At 46.0% G+C, this 21,445-nt stretch overlaps 1 protein-coding gene across 1 annotated transcript in view; it reads right to left on the bottom strand.

Moving 5' to 3' along the window:
• Window positions 1-567: 567 nt before the first annotated feature.
• API5 (apoptosis inhibitor 5) overlaps window positions 568-21,445 on the bottom strand; it is a 130,467-nt gene continuing 109,589 nt past the window's right edge. Inside the window, exons 12-14 of the mRNA XM_086959607.1 lie at window positions 11,332-11,408; window positions 10,012-10,148; window positions 568-1,919 (exon numbers count right to left, since the gene is read on the bottom strand). Coding sequence (XP_086815733.1) covers window positions 1,840-1,919; window positions 10,012-10,148; window positions 11,332-11,408 — 294 coding nt within the window. The 3' untranslated portion in view covers window positions 568-1,839. The remainder of the gene's footprint in view (window positions 1,920-10,011; window positions 10,149-11,331; window positions 11,409-21,445) is intronic.

Below are 21,445 nucleotides of genomic sequence, written 5' to 3'. Positions count from 1 at the left end.
GGCAAAGACTTTTTCTTTTCCCTAGTGTTGTGGGAAATGTAGTGTTACTTAATCATGAGCTGCTGTTGGAAAATAGTTAATAAAGGCAAAGAGAATGAGCATAATCCTCGCCTCCGCATCCTTAATAGAATTGAACCTTACCTTCTCGTAGGCTTGGCAAATTTCTATTCTTCCTTTGTCACCATCTGAAAAACAGTTCAGCATTTGGACGACTTAGGAAAGAAAGCATGCCAGCTATACCAAGGCAAGATCACATGCTACTAAAGGCTTACTAGTCTGAGTTTCACCTCAAGACCTACAGTCACATAGGACTTGTTCAGAGAACATTCTCAAAGGAGAAGCTATTGAACGTAGTAAAATGCAACACCGAGACCTTCACAAACAAAAGGTGAGAAAACAATTTTATAAGCACCATTAGCACCCTAAATATTTCAACCATTCTTAAATATACCTTAGAATATTTTTTAAAACATCTAACAAGAAAACTCACAACCTTTTTCAAACAAAATGTTTCCATGCTTTAGTACAACAATGGCTATAAAGAAATAAATACCACCAACAAGCAAATAAGATTACCGCTTTTATTTAAATGATGGTTTCTACCAACTTGCTTTTCTATGAACATATTTTTTACATTTCAAAAGTCAACTATTCATACTTTGGCGGTTATCTGATTTTACCTATTTTTTTCCAAAATGCAAAACTTTTCTTTTTTATACATAAAATATGAAACTCTGCATTTTAACAACAAATGAATTAAAAGAAGTGACTTGGATGCAGGGACTGTGAAAAAACACCCTTTATGGGAAAATCCTGTAAATATATAAGAACATTAATACTAAATGCAGACAAGGTTTGAGATTATTTGGAAGGTGGGGAAGCACATTGGCCAATGTGATGCCGTCAAACAAAGAGCTGACACAGCTAGATGATTCCATGCAACCAAAAACTAGCTACGCATGAAGCTGCATGACCACACAATGCCTGGCACATTATGCACGCAAGCCAGTAATCGGCAATCACTGGGCATTAATTTACTCATTTCGGTTCTAAGCAGTAGACATTAGTGCAGCGCTTCAGCTTTTGCTATCAGAAGTTAACATAAGCCAGAAATGGTGCAATAAATCAAATTATAACCCAATAGTCACTAGCTTGATCTCTGAACCCTCTCCTTTGCCTCAATCTCATCATTTGCTAGATGGCAGTTTTATATAAGCCAATCCGGTGAGAAGACAGCATTCGTAATTCACCTTTTAAACTTGTGTTTCCGGCATCACTTTTCAATGGCGAGAAGCTGGGAGTACTAGTACTGCAATTGCTTGGGTCACTGCACTGACTTCCCGTTTTACACTGTCCTACCGGAATGCATGATCATGGCTGGTCACAATTGCTCATCTGAGAAAATGAGATTGTGTTGCCTTCTCGCCACTGTGTCAAATTAAACAGTCAGGTTCAATTAAATTACTTGTACCTAGGCGAGTGGGTTTTTAGGTTTTAATAATAACATTTCAAAAATCATACAACTATCATATTCAAAACTTTTACAAAGACACACAAAAAAATAAAATTAAAAAAGAGCAGCACAGCCTCTTCGAACGATGTGGAATCTGACAGCTTCCATAAAATACATTTGTGGTTAGGCAGTCCTCAATCTATGCTCCGTTACAAAAGGAACGTCTCACATGAAAAGATAGAAAGAAGATTGGTTTGAAGTGTGGGGCTGAAGGCAGTCCTTGTTGGTGTGCTTCCTACGCTTCTTTCACCGGCGGTTGTTTTACAGGTGTCGATGGCCTGTCCTTATGACAAAGCGAGAGAGCAAGATTGTCCCAAACTCCAGTTTCAATAGATGCGGCCTCGGCTGCGATTGCCACGTCCACCCCATCCTCTTCCTCGCCCCCCCCTGAAACCACCTTGCTGCTCTGTAAAGGGAGGAAAAAAAAAAAAAGAATATCAGCACTATGTAAAAAAGATTTATCAATGATGCTTTGTGCCACTTTGCAAATACTGCAGATTAATAACATTTCTCTTCCTTGATAATTGTGAGCAAAATTACAACTCTTCAATTGTGCTGTATGTGTAGAGGTTCTTCCTGTGCAATGGGTACTCGCTGTTGCTGGGTTCACGGATACAGGCACGCGGCTTGTTTCTAAAAAGTGATAGCATCCTAAGTTTGGAACTATGAAAGAAAGCTTGTGACTCAAGTATAATCAAGCAGTCATTCCTTATAGAAGCAGCATGTTCTATTAACTTGGTGTAGGACAGGCCAGTAACAAGCACAGGATGTGTAAACGAGTGATCGCAAGTATTCGAGGCTAGAATACTGTGTTATGATATTGGTCTATCCAGTCACATGGTTTGTAGTTGTGCCAGCTACCCTTTTTAAAAAAAATTATATAATGACAATCACACTTGCTTGAGGTAGGAGGGCTGTTCGGACAGTCTTAAAGTCCACATTCCCTGCTTCGTTTATCCTTATTAATTTTCAGCGTTTTTTTAATTTCCTGACCAATTATACAACCTGAGACCTGACCATATCTCTCGGTTCTTCCTCCGCTCCCCCCTCTTTTGAACATGCCTTCTTTCTTCCTCTCGCTTTCTAGCTCCATGTGGAGTATGTTGTCCTTCCATTTCCCCTATCCCTCTATCTTAACTGCAGCTCCCCACCATAGGAGTCAAGGTGACAGGGCAGAGAAATGTTAAGTGCAGTGCGAGGGCCTAATGATAGACAGAGAAAGTTTAAGAGCAGAGGCAGGTTAGGAGAGACTTCACAGCTAAGGCCAGGTAGGGTGTAAGGCTCGACCTCTGGCTTTTTACTCTTATCCAATACTTGATCTCGTTTCACAAGATAACTGATCAACAATAATTCCAACTTCACAAGCACCTAACAGGTGAACTTAACACCTAAGGTCTTCTACCTTTTGTTTGAGCTTTAAACCTGCCCAAAGCAAAATGGTTAGTAGTCTGGGCACCTCCAACACTTTATGACAATGATTGGGGGAGTGGGAAGGTCAGGGCTAAGGTCAGTGATGGACTTTGAGATCATTTCATGGCTACTTTTTCAGTATTTCATAATCCACAATGAATTTGAGTTCATAATGGAGCAAATTTATCAAACAAAAACAAAAACTGACCACAAAACTGGGCTCCCCATAATTTGGGTGTTGTCAACACCTCCCACTCCATGGCCTCAATACAACTGAATCTACTGCACAAATGATAGCTGCAGCCCTGAGCAGCATTGCATATCCTCTGCCTCTTTCCCCGTCCTTACCACGATCGATCATGACTCCAATATTCAAACAGTCTTTGTCCCTTTTTTGGGGAGTTTTCTATAGTATGGAGTTGACCCAAAAGGAACCAACACTTTACATGAGCCCTAGTTACAGGACACAAGATCAGATTAATTTTGTTGGGCATGGGAAGATTAAGTGGTGTTGCAAAATCACAATCTGATGCTGGGACATTAACCTGATTTCACAGTTCTAAAGTTGGCAGCTCTTGGCATTAGGTCAAATCTCCATTTAAGGAAAAATGTGAACTCTCACGTGTTGTCCCTCCCCCCCTTTTTTAGGTTGAGCTTAGAGTCAGCACGCATGCACTGTGAGACATGGAGTATCTCCTCTCGGGTCAGTTTGCTGTAGACTAAAATCTTCACCTGCTGAATTTAAATATGTAAATAAGGAGAACGTGAATTACGGTGGCTTTTGTGGAATGGACTACATCCATTGATGAGAAGCAAGACTACAAGTACCACCATACATTGCTATAGAATAACGGGACAAGAGTACTGTGTTTTTAGTGATACACAGTAATTGCTAACCTGGCTAAAGTATAGGTATGAGACATGCCTGATGGTTTAGTTAGTGTTCTTTAGCACTCGTTGGGCACTGTCAATCAGCTATTTGTATAATGTTTATTCAGCCCCCTGCCCTGGGAAGGGTTACACACTGAGGGAATCTAGGTGGATTAAGACTGCATGTAATTTATTGCAGGACACTGTCGTGCCGGGGTGGACGCCCCTCTTTCCTTGTGAGAGTTTATCACCAGGCGCTTTTTTCAATCCTGCAGCAGCATATCTAGATCTCTCCCCATGGATAGGAATTGATACTGTCGGCAAACAATTTTAATATTAAAAAAAAAAAAACACAGAACAGTGCGTGTTTGGATAGATCGTCCCTGTTATTTTTGGCACTGGACTGTTATCACAAACAGCAGGATAAAGAAGCAAGATTTGAATACAAATAATAGCCAGACTTCACATCTTAAAACAAAACAGTATTTAAAAAGGTTCATCTTGATGCCCGCTCCCGCCCTCCTCTTGCGGTCTCTTGTTTTTGACTCTTAAGTCCGATGCCTGTATCCCGCTGTACCTTATGTTAGTGCCCTCTCCTGCCCAGTTCCTGCTATTAATACTTGCCTTCCCCCATCCGCACCAAGTTAGTCATAGATTTTTTTTTTTCAGAACAAAATTTATTGTTGTTTCAAATAAGATTGCAAGACCTCCACAGTACTCCGAACACCGGAGGAGCTGTGAGCACAAGATCAAAACGCAAAGAATAGCAATCAATACAGTAATCCGGATAAAATATTGGTATCGAACAACCCTTACCCCCCCCAGCCCCGTAAACTACCCCCAACCGAGTCCCACCCTAGCCCCCTTCACGATATCCACCTAGGTCCAAGCAAATCAGTCTGTACAAAATTGGTAATACACCATTAGCTTCGCCCCGGTCCTCAGAACAATTGGTCACCAGTTACATCCTGCTGTATCGGTGGCTCCAGCCACAACCGCCTGTATTCCGCCCACCTCTTCCATATTTTGTAATGCTTTCCCGGGCAGCCACGGGCCTCAAACTCTGGAATTTCCAGTCCCATTTAATAGTCCAAACCCAGTTTCCTTACCTCTATCGGGGTAGCTCTAGGGTCTTTCCAGGCGCGTGCCACGTCCCTCTTGGCCACCGTAAGGCCCAGAAGTAGTAAGTGTTGTTTGTAGATCTTACTACCCACTTGCTCCAAGACATGTAGAAGGCCCAACTGCGATGTGCGTGGGAGCTGCCAGCCCAGTACCTCATCCAAGCAATCCCATACACACCTCCAGTATCTCTCCAATGCCCCACAGGACCACACCGTGTGAAGGAAGGTGCCCACCTCTCTGCCACATCTCAGACAGTCAGGGGTGGCAATCAACCCTGCCCGCCAAAGTCCCTCTCTCGTGTAGTAAGCCCTTTGCAGGTATTTAAATTGGATAAAGCACAATCGCACAGCGATGGCCGCCTCCTTCGGAGCCGCGAGAGCCTCCCTCAACCCCTCCTCATCCAGTTTTCCGACGTCTCTCTCCCAAGTGGACCGCAAGTTGCCCAGAGAGGGGGAGCAATGAATAACCAGTGATTGATAAATGCGGGATATTTTCTTTTCCACCAGTTCCCCCATAAATAATTTAGCTTCTAGGGGATTGAACTCCGGTAGGGAGTCTAGTCCCTCCAGGGCAGGGTAAATGGCATGTCGAAACTGCAAGTATTTAAAAAATTGGGTATTGGGCATATCGTATTCGTCCCTCAGCTCCTGAAATGATTTAAGGGTTGTGCCCTTCATGACATGTCCCAGTGCCGAGATCCCTATCATGTCCCAGCCGCGAAACCCTTGCAAGGTCGCCAGAGCCGGTAGACGGCCATATCGCCACAGCGGGGTCTTCTCAGTCAGCCTGTTCCACCATCCCATACGGCTAATCGCTCGGCGCCAGACCTGGAAGACAACCTGCGTAGCCACTGGGAGCCTCTTCCTCTTCCCCGCCGAGTACAGTAACGTATCTGGTTCCATCAAAAATCTCTCTAGGGCATAAGCCGGATCGCTCCGATCTCCATACCACCACTCGTTTAGCAACAACAAATGGGTCATAGATTTTAATATTATGGGGTGAAACACGGGATCGGAGAGCTGAAGCCGCCATAGGTCTGTGCCAGATGTCTGTTCCCTCCTCCACACACAGCTGCTGCTCAGCTCCTGCCAATGGGCTAGGTTGCTTGATGTTTATTACCTCCCTCATAAATCAGCTTTCTGGGAGATAAACAGAATGGGAGAGCTGAGACATCGGTGTGCTTCATAGAGACAGCTTATTAAATTTCAACAACAAAATCTTATCTCTCCCACTCACTCTTAGGAGCTACCAGGACTATCTTCCATTCAGGAAGGCTTTAAAGACCTATCTCTTTCCCAAGTAATGGTTGTGCGTCTGTGCTTGTTTAGTGTGGGGGTTCTCTGATCAAAGCGCCAGGATGCCCTCTGGGTGACAGGTCTGCGCTCTATAAGTATGCTAAATAACTAAATAAATAAATAAATAGATATCCACAAGGTTGGCATTACTGATGGACTAGATCAGCTCCCCTGTACAATCTGGGATAAGGAGCAGATGATCCGTCTGAATTATGGGCCTGTCAACCAACTTACGGTACAGGTTCAAAGATGGATCAGACTCAAATTTTGCATGGCGGTCGGATAGCCATATTAAAAATGGTGGTGCTTCCCCACTTTCTGGATTTGTTTTCAAACAGCTAAATCCCTTGCCCAACTAAATTTTCCTCACACTACGGGGGACTTTTGCTGTGACAAATGGGCGGACCAGCGGCCATGTATCTGATGGGACACACGTGTGCTTTGGTATGACAGAGGCGGCTTAGGTGTCTGATTTTAAAATGTATTATCTGGTGGTGCAGGGGCAGTATGCATTCTACTGATTTCACCCAGACGCTTGATTTCCCTACTCTGTACCTGAAAGACCAAGTGGAGGACATTCAATTATCAGCTATCTTACCAGGGGGAATCCAGCTTGCCCCCCACTCATTGCTTTTCTTCAGCTTAACAACTCTCTGGACCCATCGCAATATGGGTTCAGGGCCAATCATATCACTGAGCTGGCTTTGCTGAAATCTACAGAGGAAATTAGAGAAGCCGTAGATGGAGGAAGAAGTGCCGTCTTGATCCTGTTAGACCTGTCGGCGGCCTTTGACACGGTCCATCACAAAATTTTGATGGACCGGTCGTCTGGGATTGGTGTGGCAGGGCTTGCATGGAAACGCATACAGTCCTTCTTAGCAGACAGGTCCCAAACAGTAAATCTGGATGTCAATACATCTAAGCCATTCTTACTCCCGTGCGGGGTGCCACAGGGCTCATGTCTGTGGCTTACGCTCTTTAATATATATGCGGCTCCTCTCGCTGGAGTTATTAGGGCCTTTGGCTTTCAGCTCACCTCCTATGCTGACGACACACACATTGTGTTGTCTATAAGCAAAGGTGGTGAGAAAGAGACCGGGGAGCACTTTCATGAGTGTATGAGTGCCATATCCCGTTGGATGTCATCTAATTGTTTGAAACCTAACTCTAGTAAAACCGTGGTGATAAAGTTTGGGAACAATCCCTTGGTGTGTACACCAGAATGGTAGCCAGAAGAATTAGGGCTTTGCCCCACACCAACTAAGAAGGCTAAAAACCTGGGGGTAGTGGTGGATGATAGGCTTATCATGGGCGACCAGATTAGCCAGGTGACCTCAGCATGCTTTATGATTCTCAGAATCATAAGGAAAATAAAATTATTTCTGACAGAGAACAGTTTGAAGACAGTGGTCATGGCCCTGATAACATCACGGCTGGACTACTGTAATAGTTATACCTGAATCTGCAAAAATGTCAGATGTATAGACTTCAGTTAGTTCAGAACGCAGCAGCCAGACTGCTGTCTGGCATCCCCAAATTTGCCTCGGTCAAAGGCGAGCTTCGGAAGCTACATTGGCTACCTATAAATCAAAGATCTCGCTTTAAAGCACTGTGTATAGTCTTTAAGGCCATTAAAGGTATTGGTCTAGAATTCCTCAGGCATAAGTTCCAATGGTATGAGCCTAGGAGGACACTGAGATCTACCAGTGCAAAATTAACACAAACTCTCAGGATAAAAAAACTCAACTGGGGAGTTAGGAGCTTTATTTACTGTGCCTCAAAAGCCTGGAATGAGATACCAATGACTCTTAAAAATGCTCCAAATCTCCTTATGTTTCGGAAGAGCTTGAAGATGTGGCTTTTTTCAGTGATATCGCAGCTATTTTTCGGAGGCCAATGCTTAGCGCCAGGACACCCAAGGTTAATTGTGCGCTCTAGAAGTGTTAATAATATAACATAACCCCTCTCAAGATATCCAGACACTGTCCACCACATGCTTGGCCTGAAAGAAACTTAACTGCCTACTTGGAACAGGTACCCTATATTCACCATTACTTCCTGTCGCAAACTATCCATGGATCCCATTCACCCGTGGAGCAACGCATGTTTAGCAAATTCAAATTACATACAATGGGAGACATCTTCCCTAATGGTCATGCCCTTTTCTACACCAATGAGGTCAGATTCTCCTGGACCGCACAGAAGTAATTATTTCTCATGTGTGGCTTACATGCCGCTTTTCGTGCATGTATTCAGGGCCTGGGCGAAGTTAGCGTAGTTTTGCTACGCAGACCTCCACGAAGTTACAAAAAAACCCCAGCGAAGTTCCGCAAGCGGCAGAGAGCAGTGCGAACTGCAGTTTGTGCTGGTACTCCTGTTGCTCAGGTAGAAATTCTACCCGAGCGACAGCTCAAGTTCACAAACTTACCGTTTGCGATCAGGGAAAAAAACTCGGCTGCACATCGCGAGGCAAAGTTTTCTACACTCAGTGGAGTGCAGAAAATGCCACAAACGGAGCGATGTTCACCGACCAGACCTACTATATTCCCTCATATCCCCATTACCCCTGACGATTTTTCCGCATTGATCATTTGATATCAACCTCGGAGAGGGGACACTGATTTCCAAACTTTACAAGGCCTGCATGGCCATGCCTGCCCATGATGAGAAAGACCAAGGGACATGGACGTGCCCGCATATTGAAACCTAATGGAATGTGATCTGCGATTGAGTCTCCTTAATAACCCGGATCCCCTTCCTGGCACTCCAGGGTTATGTAGCGGATATCCCTAAAACAGCCCATAGGTATACAGCTACGGCTTACTGTTCGCTAAAAGAAGTGGTGTCACTGGGGAAGTGGGTTCCGCCCCACTATTAAGGCGACGCTCAACAGTATGGTATATTGTGTCTCCACTAGTTAAGTTTACACCTCGCTACAACCCTACTCCTCAAGGATATCTGGCAACCTCTAAGAGACTATTTGTTAACCACAGATGACGACTTATATTGATCCTTTCCACACATGCCATATGCTTAGATGCCACGAATGCCCCACTGGAAGATATCGCTTTGATTAGGATTTATGCTCAGTCCAGGTCTGGTATAAATTATTATACATGCTGTATCATTAAGGTTTTTTTGCCTCCGAGACCTCAAATTGTTACTTGTGATCTGCCTGTGCATAGGGGACCTTGTTCTTTTTTTATTATTTTTAATCTTAGGGGCTATCCCACAACATTGCAGTCCAGCACACTCTTGTGGTATGAAAGTTGGGAAGACATTTTTCTCTACCGTTATTGGATTTACAGCTAAGTTTAGCAAAAAAATATATAGTATGCACAAACAAATGTACACTGGCATTCTCAAATATGTAACAAAAATGCTGGCGGTCTATGCCTTGTATCTTCAGCACCTACAATTCAAAATGTTTCTTCTGGGCCCTTTTTATACCACTCTTCTGAGGCTATGGATTGGCTCTTCCAATGGTGTCTATTCAGCAAAAGGCCCCTTTGCTCTACTTTCAGCTTTATTATATGACTATCTTTGTAGGACACCTGTGATCAACACATAACACCCAACTACTATGAAACACTTCCCCTAACAGAAAAGCAGACTTACTAGGTTTGCTAAAGCTTAATTAAAGCTCTATTTTTCACTCTGCAGTTAAGTTAATGATTTTTACTGTCTGATCAAAAGAGAAGTTAATAAGCGGTTTTGAAGTAGAACAATAGGCAAATGCATAAACCTTTAGCTGCAGATTTTGGGAATATTGTGTTTTTTTAACCCACATTTCACACTCACCATAGGAAAAGTTGCCCAGGCTGGCACTATATTTACCACTGGGGGGATTATAAATTTGCCTTGCATCCCTCTTCGGCACTGGAGATGTTTTTTTAGGCGGGGAGCTGGAAGCTGTACCTTCACCGGTTCTCTTGAGTCTGTAAGAAAAAAAAAAAGGGCCATAAGATTTTCTGTACAACCTGAATCTGTGATCAAAGTAACCCTATATACCACCAAAATTAATATATAGTATTAGGCAAACACACACAACATAAATTTGTTTAAATCCATGTATGTCAACACTGACTTCACACAGACTTTACTGTAAATTAGCAAGCACATAAATCATAAATACACATTGTAGTCTGCCTCGATTTCATATTCTACCACCTATAAAAAGTTTAAGACAATCTTACTCTACCTTCAGAGCAAAATATTGAAACCCCCTTGATGACAAACAATGGCTAAAATACTTGCCTGGGTTCGTAACCCACACTGCTTGTCAACTTGTTTTGCTACGGGGGACTTTACCATTGCTTTTAGTGCAGTTCTTCTCCAGATTCCAAGACGGACTATCCCCATGTTCAAGGGCAGCGGAAATTAGACATACCTTCTTTCCTTCAAATGTTGCCATTTTGTAATGATCACTGAACAACTTGCTTCAGCCTACTAGAGATCCAATGTTCACTCCCACCAACCATTATCTTCAGATTCCTCCCCATTTTATACAGCATAGCTCATCAGTTTTTCATTTGAGGTATTTTAAGGTATCCTCACCATCTCTTGATTTTCAATTCAGTCCTTAAAGTTCTTTTATAGCTGGAACTGGACAATACATTTCTAGTTATCACCAGAAAGCACAAATATAGTGGTATCCTGTCTGACTCCATCTTTGCCTATAGCTGTTCACTTGTTTGGTGTCTGAATTCAATTGCTGGAGTGATCCCTTGAAATTTTGGTTATCACATTATCAGTAAAGCATCATAGGTGGGGGGTTCCGTTTGCAACTACTGGTCTTCCCCAGAACAGCACTATAGTGACCGTAAGCCATGACACCAGGCGATCTTAAAGGTGCTAAAGGGAGATGTCCCTTAGAATACATATCATATAGACTGGATAATACTTATAACTTACGTTATATGTCTCACAGGCTTTGCTCTGGGCAGCAGATCCTTGTCTTAGCCAAATATGCTGTATATGACAGACAGTTTAACTATTTTCAGGTCACAGTGGTCTGATAGATGGAACTATTACAGAGCACAGCACCTACAAAAGCCTCGCAACCATGTATACTGTCAACCATTCTGGCTAGTGATACATTAAAAAATATATAGCACTTACCCTGAGTCAGCCTTTTGCACAGGTTTCCATGACAGCGTCACAGTGCTTTTGTAAGATGGAGGAATGTGAAACAAATCCTAAAACGGGAAAATAACAGCAATGTAAAACACATGGCCTATACATCTTGGTCTGTAAAATAAGCATTTAACTCTTCAAGCGATCACACTTTGCTACAGACACAAGTAAGAATCATCATGGGGGTCTAACGAGATTTAAGTAGGCCTCAAGTCCCATCACGGTGTGTGGGTAGCCTTAGCTATATAGTGGACCTCTGTATTCACAGGGCAGGAAATATCCTTACCCAAGACCAAGTATTCTCTGAAGCTGAAGAAAATACCACAAGAATCCATAAGGGTATTGCAGCCAACGGTCTCAAGTCTTTTGCTCTCTGACTGAGATCTCATTTCCTCTGACATTGCCATAGCCGCCCTAAATCACAAGGGTTATTCTGAACACCAAATTGTACATCTGCTCAAGCCTTGCAGTGCTATTTTTAACAAAAGGATGCACTTTGAGTACACCCACTTCTTTTTGTACCAAAAATGATAATTGGAGAGGAGTTCATTCACTTGTAGTGTACTGTTTTCTGATGGCTCACCGGTTAGAGGCGGCAGACCCGAGAGCAGAGGACGGCCCGGGACCAGGGTTCGATTCCCGGCGCGGCAGGTTTCTGGACCAGGGTCAGCGGACTCGATAATTCTCTCGCCTCGGTACCCACTCTGATCAGCGATCACACTCGGCAACTCTGGGCATTAGCTTGCCTCATCTTCACTAACGGCCCCACCAGACCGCCGGGGATGCCTGGTCTCACCCTGGAGATACCCATTAAGGGACCATCTCTCAGGGAAGCCAGGAAGGGTTTCGCAGCGGTCGAAGCGCCTTGGACCCTCTGGGTAAGTAGTGCGCTATATAAATGCCTATACATTTACATACATTTCTGTACATTTGCCCTTATAATGGGTAGGAAATATCCCTAGACTTGCCTTCACTATTTTAATACTTGCCTAATATTCTCCCAACAAAGATTGTCCACTGTACCTCATGCCAGCACCTGTGCAGGCATTAACGGCATTAGTCAAAACTGGCACAGAAATCTAATAGACAATCACTTAATACACTTAATTCACCACTATCAAACAATTCGTAGATCCAAATAATTTACATTTAAGACTGAGATCAGAAAAGCATAAACAGGCCAAAGAACATGCCCTCTGTGGCTTTATCATCCTATCAAACAATTTCCAACTAAGTTGCGCCCAAACTTTAAGAAGTTAACTTAAGGGGGAGTGGCTTGAGCCTGAGCAAAATTTCCAACTGATCTCACAGCTCAATCGCAACAGCGGCGCTTTTCAGACACTTCAAGACATTACTTTCAATCAATAGTCTTCTCAAACGTTCCCCACAATTCGTAAGCCTTTTCCAGTGCAAAATCCTGTTGCCTTCCAGCGCAAAATCATGTTGCCTTTAGTCTGCATACGTGCACCAGCCTGATGCTCCGGAACCCACTACATGGCCGCCGCCATGAGCCTCACATCCACAGAAGTGGTTCCTAGTACCTTTTGACAGCCCGAAAGGCCTCACAGACGCAGCCATCCCTGAAAGCGCTCTACGAACTGGATGGATGAGGTAAGTTCCTGTGCCCAGATACACACTGTAGACGCCTTCAGTGTCTGAGTAGTGGAGCCAACTTCACAATCGCCATTACGTCCACCACATTTAAACCTACTACGCAATCCGTAAACGTCTGGGCTTAGAACATAAAATCTCCTGCTGCTGAGCAATCCCTACTGGAATGTGAGTGGTAGCAGTAGCAGCACACCGTGCATGACAGTACACCAGTATGATTCAACATCATGGCTGCCATCAAAACACCAATCAGCCGCCAATAAAAAGACAAGCCTACACCGATGCAACTTGTGCATTTGCATCAGCAATCTACAAACATCCAGTGAGTAATCCTCATTACTCTGACAACGAGTGTTAAAGTATTGGCTTACATACCATGCATGAGTGATGTCATGCTTGCCAACCGGGACAGTAAGGCAAGTAGGGTACCCACATGTTACAGACGGGGTGGGGTCTCTGTTAGCAGGGGTCTACACCCTGTCCAAGTAGGGACCTGCACTCTAGTCCAGGTAAGTAAGGTCCACGCTAAGAATTACCCATGCTCATCCCCATGGTAGCTTGGCAAAAGCAGTCAGGCATATGCCCATGTGCAAAGTTTCTGCAAACAAACAGCAACAGTGAAAATGCCTCAAAAGTACTGCACACCAGTTTAGAAAATAGCTAATATTTCTGAGTAAAACGAGACCAAAACGACAACAATCCAACATACACAAATCAGAATAAGAGTTTTCCAATATCAGATCAAGTATGATATTTAGAAACACAATAGCTCCAACTGGGCTATCTAGTTCCGCTTGATGAGGACTACTCCATAAAAAGTCAGTCCGGCCTTTGGGAGTGAGGACCAGCATCGGGGATCAAGCAGACTCACTTCCAAGGGCCCAAGAACTGGATTTGGCACCATTTGGCAAGTAGGACTCCCAGCAGAGGAGCTGAGGTGCTATGGGTGAAGCTATTGAAGGTCCTGAGAATTCCAACAGGAAGCAAGCTCAACTTAAGCCCCTGGAGAACCTTAGATAGCAGGACATAGAGAGCAAAGTCCAGTCCTGTCACTCCCAGGACAGAAGAAGCAGGCCAACACAGCAAAGCGAGCAGCAAAGTGGCAGTCCCTCCTGGCAGCACAACAGCTTTTTCCTGGCAGAATGCACTCAGTCTAGAGTGTTCCGTGCATAAAGTTTCAGAGGTCCAGTTCTTATACCCATTTTGGACTTTGAAGTAAGGAGACTTCAAACAAAGGCCTGTGTAGTGCACAAGACCCTGCTCTTCTTTGCCTTGGCTCCAAACACACTACATGTGGTGGTGTCTTTGTAGGATTGGCATCACTTTATTCTGGCGCAGGTGTCAGCTCCTCCAACCACCTTAGCTCAGGAAGGCTCATCAACCTCGTAATGGCCTACCAGGATGTGCAGGGCACACTTCAGCTTCCGGTGTGCTCCTGTCTAGAGGTAATACGCAAAGCACAACTCTCATCCAACACAGACGTGTAGTCTAGGGACAGGCAGAGCAACCAAATTGTTAAGATAGATAATACCAACTTTCTAATAGTGGCATTTTCAGACCTGCAATTTAAAAACCGACTTAACTAAATGGTGTACTTTTAAATTGTTCAGTGACTCCAAAACTCCAATTGTCTATCTTTTACCGATTGGCCTTGTACGATGTTACAAGGCAGCTCCAATGCGAACCTATCGAAGGGCTAGGTCTTGCCGTAGAGATAACAAATTTAGCAGTTGTTCACTACCAGGATATGTAAAACAAATTTATACATGTCCCACCTTTTAAATCCAATGCACCTTTCCCACAGGGCTACCTTGGGCCAACCTTATATACAATAAATGGAAAGGTTTGGGCCTGGCAAGTAGGTGAACTTACCAGGTGGTTGGGCAGTCTGAGATTGCCCACACAGGTGCTGCAGTAGTAGGCCTGAGACCGGTTTGAAGGGGTACACAGGTGGGTGGCACAATCTGTGCTGGCATCAGGAGCAGCACTGGAACTACATGCCCTGCGCACATGTAGTTCACTGTACTAGGGACTTACTAGTAAATCAAATATTGCAATCATGGAGAAGTCAAATGCCATCACGTTTTGGTTACAGAGCAAATGCACTTTAGCAGTGGTCAGCAGTGGTAAAGTGCCCATCGTCCTAAAACCAGCAAAAACGAAAGTCAGGTGTCAAAAACAGGAGGTCAGAAGCAAAAAAAGACAGAGGAAACCCACAAAAAATATCCCAGGTCTAACACATGCACCCCCTACCCCCCACTGAAAGTGGGGAGAGCTACACAACCTCTTGGGAGCTCTCATCAAAAAAGGCTAAGGAACCTGGAAAGACCATTATTGGAGTGTTCTCTTCCAGGGCGGTGTTCCACCATAAGTCCATTCCCTTTAGGGATATGGACTACCTCAACTGTTTAGGATTCTCACCCCTTATCTGCAATAACCCGAAAGTGAGTCCCAAACAAGTAGGGTCTTCACTTCTTCAGCGCCCAGATGAAAGCAAAACCTTCCCTTTCTATTGCGCTCCACCTTGGTTTCCTGGAAATTAACCTCCTACTAATGAAGGCTACAGGTTCATATAGGCCCTCCTCGTTTAGCTGTGAAAGCATGGCTCTCACAACATACTCTAAGGCCTCAGTCTGCACCGCAAATTCCTTGCAGAAGCTAGGAGTACAGGTGGTGTCCTTAAGGGTGTCAAAAGCGGTCTGGCATGCCTCTGTCCAGGTCACCTGACTGGGATGCTTCATGGAAGTCAGCTCTGTCAAGGGGGCAACTATGGGGCTGTATCCCTCGACAAATCTCCAGTGGTAACCAGTGAGACCTAAAAAGGCTATCCCCTCCGTCTGGGTCCTGGGAGGTGCCCAAGCACATATAGCATCAATCTTTGGTTGCAGGAGCTGCACCTTGCCGCCCCCTACGTGGTGTCCCAAGTAAACCACAGACCCCTGCCCTATCTGCACTTACTGGCCTAGATGTCTGCAGGGCCTTCAACACCTTCTTTAGGTGGTACAAATGGTCCTCCCAACTAGAGTTGAAGACTATAATGACGTCATGGTAGGTTGCACTGAAGTTCTCAAACCCAGCCAGGACCTGGTTGACCAACCTCTGAAATGAGGCAGGGGCGGCCTTCAACCCAATAGGCATGACCCGGAACTGGTAGTGACTTTCTGGTGCCGAGAACGCAGACCTCTCTTGTGCCCCCTCAGTCAAGCAATAGGCCTATACCCAAACATTAGATCAAACTTGCTGAGGAGCTTGGCAGCTCCAAACTGATCAATGAGCTCATCAGCTCCGGGTATGGGGTGTGAGTCAGTTTTCGTTAACCGCATTGAGCCCATGGTAATCCACACAGAACCATGGTACAGCTGTGACACCAGGCGGGTAGTTTTGGGGACCAGAACACCTGGACAGGAGAACAGGAGGTGGAGAGTTTAATGACCCCCACCACAAGCACCTTAGAGACCTCCCCTTTGATGATGGCCCTCACTCTGTCGGACAACCTGTAAGATTTGTCTGAATAGGCAGGCTGTACCCAGAATCAATGTCGTGGATGCACCATTGGGTGACTCCAGGGATGAGCCAGAACAGAGCTGCAAACTGTCGCAGCACCTGGCGACAGTCTTTCTGATGCTCTGAGGTCAGTGTAGTGGAGAAGTTCATATCTACACTTACCCATCTTGCTATTTGGATGGCAAAAGGTTGGAGAGAAGTTCACGCTCCTCTTCCACCCCATCACAAGTGACCAAGAGCATGGTCAACTTAAACCTCTCAAAATGTGAATTGTGGGGGTTTACGTGCAGGACCTGCAAGGGGTTCCGAGGAGATTGCAAATTTATCACATACTTGACGTAAATGTTGTGCTCCATTAACTCATAAGGGCCAGACCAGTGGTTTTGTAGAGCATGTGGCTGTACTGGCGCCACCTTTTGACCAGGAAGAAACAACATTAAGTGCTATTTTGGTCGTACCAACGTTTCATGTCCTCCTGGCTAGGTACCAGATTCTCCTGGGCGAGTTTCTGGCAGCGGGCTGTCTGGTTCCGGAAGGCCAGCATGTAACTGAATACTGGGTGGCACCATAGGAGCTTGCTCCCAGCCTTCCTTCACCAAACTGATAATTCCTCTTACAGGGTGGTCACACAAACGTTTCAAGGGGCTAAAGCCATCCCCCTTCTACGGTACCGCCAAGTAAGGAAACCGAAAGCATGTCACAGAGGACGTCCCACTTAGGCCTCATGGAGTCAAAGAGACCCATAACCAATCCCGTCAGGGTACGGTCGAACCTTTCAACCAACCCATTACTTTAGGGGTAGTAAGGGATGTGGGCTACTATGTTATGCCACACGCCTTCTACATGGCCTTCATGTACAAGGGCCTTCATGTACAAGGACATGAAGTTGGTACCATGGTCAGGCACCACCTCCGCTGGTAAACTAATGCGCGTAAAGATCCCCATCAGCCCAGAAAAAAATATAACCGCCCATAAATTTTTGGAAACAGCCACGTTTTCAGTCTTCTTCTAAAAAGAAGGAGATCACTAACTTGTCTCAATTCCAGAGGGAGCCAATTCCAAAGTCTGGCAGCGGCGACCATAAAGGTTCTGCCACCCGCTTTGACTTACCTGAATCTCGAGGTCTTGACTAATCTCGCCGAAGCGGACGGAGGTTTCTGGCTGGAACATACCACTCGAATTTCCTCTGCAAAGAGATAGGGCCCAGCGCATGCAGGGCTTTGAACACTAGGCAGAGGGACTTGAACTGAATTCTCTGCCCCAGCGGGAGCCAATGCAATTCTGCCAGAGCCTGAGAGGAAGAGGACCTTCTAGATCATCCCAAGGCAAGTTTGGCCGTGGTGGACTGAATCCTAAGAAGTCTATCCAAAAGAAATTTTGGAGAATCTAACAGAAGGGCATTGCAATAATCCAATCTGCTCAAGATTGTATTCTGTGCAACTAATGCCCGTGCCTGGTGGGGTAGTAAAGGAAAGATTTTCTGCAAAGATCTGATAATCGCTAGGCAGCTACCCACCGTTTAGTAACCTGAGGCTCCATAGTCAACTTGTTCTTAAACATGATGCCCAGGTTGCGAACCGTATCCACTGGTCTCACTGCAGTTGACATATCGCTAGGCCAGAAGTTACTGGGCACCAAAGAGGGAATCCTATCCGCCGAGCAGAAGAGCACCTCAGTCTTGCCTGCATTGAACTGCAGTGAATTACCCTCCAGCCACAGAGCTGTATCATGCAAGCAGCAATGGAACTCCTTCAATGAGGTGGACTGCTCTCCCTCCAAGGAGAGAATAAGCTGCGTGTCGTCGGCATAATTTATGATGTTATTCTTATGCTCTTTAATGACTGCAATCAGGGGTTTCATGTATATGTTAAATAAAATCGGGCTGATTGCCGAGCCCAATGGCACACCATGTGTGATGTTAATCAGATCGATAAGGTGGGGGAGGGATACTGCCTGCGTTCGATCCGTGAGAAAAGATTGAACCCACTGGAGTGCACAGCCCTTCACCCCCACCTCCCCCAACCTACTCAGAATACCATGATTGACCGCGTCGAACGCGGCAGACAGGTCAAGCAGAATGAGAATAGCTGCCTGACCCCGGTCTGCCCGCATCCGAAGCTCGTCCATCACGGACACCAGGGCCGACTGTACCATGAGCAGGCAAAAAACCAAACTGAGCCTCCTCCAGCAATTTATGCTGCTCCAGATGGTTGGAGAGCGTCCTACTAACCACTCTTTGAATGAATGAATGAATGAAATTATTTGTAGAGCGCACGATGGCCAAAACGGCTTCCTGGCGCTGAGAGCTCTAAAGAACAGAACAGACAGGGCCAGGAGGTTAGCGGGGGTAGGCCAGGGCAAACAGGAAAGTTTTGAGCGCTTTACGGAAGTGTGAAAAAATAGGGATCGAACGCATAGAGAGAGGAAGGGAGTTCCAGAACCGGGGTGCAAGAACAGAAAATCTGGTTCCACCAGTGCGAGATTTGTGGAAACGGGGAACAGTGAGGAGGGCAGAGGAAGATGAACGGAGAGTGCGGGCAGGGTGTGAAGGGAAATCAGAGAATTGATGAAAGCCGGTGCAGAGTGATCAAGGGCCCGATAAACAAGGCACCCTAGTTTGAACAAAGATCTCTGCAGGATGGGTAACCAGTGGAGGGATTTGAGGACGGGAGTGATGTGATGGGGTTTGGGCAAGTGAAAGATGAGACGGGCAGCCTGATTCTGGATAGCTTGAAGGCGGCGGGTTTCGTAGGCAGGAATGCCTGCGAACAAGCTATTGCCATTATCAAGGCGGGAAGTGATAAGGGCGGAAATAATGATTTTGAGGGAGTCAAGAGAAAAGAAGCGGGAGATTTTCCGGATCATCCGGAGGGAGAGGAAACAGGAGGACACCACGGCACTGACCTGGCCGTGCATGGACAGGTCCTGACTGACCTTGATGCCCAGTGTTTTGACGGAGGGAACAGGAGTGGGAGGGGGGCCAAGGATAGGGGGCCAGAAGGCAGGGGACCAAGGGCTGGATGAGCCGCCCGTCAAGACAAGCTCAGTCTTATCTGGATTGAGCTTGAGGTGGTTGGCGCTCATCCACCCAGAAATAAAGACCATGGTGGAGTGGAAGAAAGATAGGGAGTGAGAAGGAGAGGAAAGATCAAAGACGAGCTGGAGGTCATCTGCGTAGTTATACACAGAGACCCCCAGCTCAAGGAGGGAAGAGATAAGTGGATGGATGTAAAGATTGAAAAGAAGGGGAGAGAGGGAGGAACCTTGGGGGACCCCACAGGGCACCGGGAGGGGGGGAGCGGAAAAGCCGGGAGGTGAACAGCTTGAGAACGTCCTGTCAAAAAGGACGTGATCCAGGAGAGGGCAGGGCCTCATATGCCCGCTGCGCTGACACGGTCCAAAAGAATGTTATGGTCGACCGTGTCAAACGCAGCGGACAGGTCGAGGAGAATCAAAGTTTGGGGAGAGTTGACGTCGGCCTTGGCTTTGAGCTCGTCAAGGACGGCTAACACCACGGTTTCGGTCGAATGACCCGAGCGGAAACCTGCTTGGTGAGAGGCAAGGAGTTGGTTCTGTTCAACATAAGCAGAGAGACAGGAGGTGACGTAAGATTCCAGAATTTTAGCAAGATAGGGAAGAAGAGAGATAGGTCTAAAGTTAGAAGGGAGAGAAGAATCAAGACCAGATTTTTAAGAATAGGGGAAACAATAGCAGATTTGAATGAAGAAGGGACCAATCCGGTGGAAAGAGAGGCATTAAGGAGGGAGAGAGGGGTAGCAGGACAGGAAGAAAAAAGAGTTTTAAGAATGCGGGCAGGGGCACAATCAGAGGGGGAGCCAGACTTGGTTTTAGTGAGCAGAGCTAGGAAAGAGTCCAAGGAGAGGGGGGGGAAAGAAGAAAAGGAAGATTTAGGCGCAGAGTGGACAGAGTGAAGTGGAGTAAAAGGAGTGACCGAGATGTTGGATTTAATTTTAACAATCTTCTCGATAAAGAAGTTGTTTAGCGAAGAGCAAAGAGCTTGGGAGGGAGTGAAGTGAGGGCAAGCACGATCAGAGGTGGCCAAGTTGTTGACCAAGGAGAAGATTTCTTTGGATTTGTTAGCCGAAAGAGTCACTTGTTCAGAGAAATACTTGGTCTTTGTGGCCAGAATGGCCTTCTTGTACTCATTAAGAAGAGATTTGTGTTTGGCCTTGAGGTCGGGGCAGTAGCTACGGCGCCAAAGGCGCTCCGAGCGTCTAAGCTCCAATTTGAGGGTCTTGAGCTCCGAGTTGAACCAACGGTGAGCCTCATGAGGGCGAATGGATTTGACTAACTTGAGGGGGGCTACTAAATCACATGCGGAAGATAGCCAGTTGCCAACTGCAGCGGCCTGTGAGTCAAGGGAAATGCCAGTGAGGTCTGGGGGAGAAGAAACGAGGGAGTGAGAGAGGGAGGACAAGTCAGCACGATTCCAGCTACGTGAGAAAACATTCTTGGGGCGAGGGGTTTGTAAGGGGAACCAATGTTGATGGTGAAGGAAATGAGAGAATGGTCAGACCATGTACAAGGGAGGATGCTGGGGGGGAAAACTATGTCCTGGGATGACCAGACTTGGTCCAGAATGTGTCCAAGATTGTGAGTAGGGACCAATACGTGGGACTTAAGGTTGAGACATAGGAGAGTGGCCGTGAAGTCCTTGGACGCTGAGTCCTCCCTGGGGTCGCCAGGCCAGTAGTTAAAGTCACCAAGCAGAACAGAGGAGTTGTTAACTACAAGCGTGGCGAGGAGTTCCTGCAGGGAGGCCACAAACAGGGGCATGTTCAGGGGAGGGCGGTAGACAAGGACGACAGTGAGAGGTGCGGAAAGATTAGAGGAGCGGGTGACCAGAAAGTCCACCCCAGCTATAGATGCTTGGGGGAGAAGCTGGAATTGAATAGTAGATCGAACAATCATAGCGACACCCCCCCCGGTCTTGCCCACGGGGCGGTCAGCCCGGAGGGCATAA

This window comes from Lissotriton vulgaris, chromosome 2_2, assembly GCF_964263255.1.
Source record: "Lissotriton vulgaris chromosome 2_2, aLisVul1.2, whole genome shotgun sequence".
Classification (NCBI taxonomy): Eukaryota; Metazoa; Chordata; class Amphibia; order Caudata; family Salamandridae; genus Lissotriton; species Lissotriton vulgaris.
The sequence above is the reverse complement of the archived record's forward strand: the minus strand, read 5'-3'. Positions and strand labels throughout refer to the sequence as shown.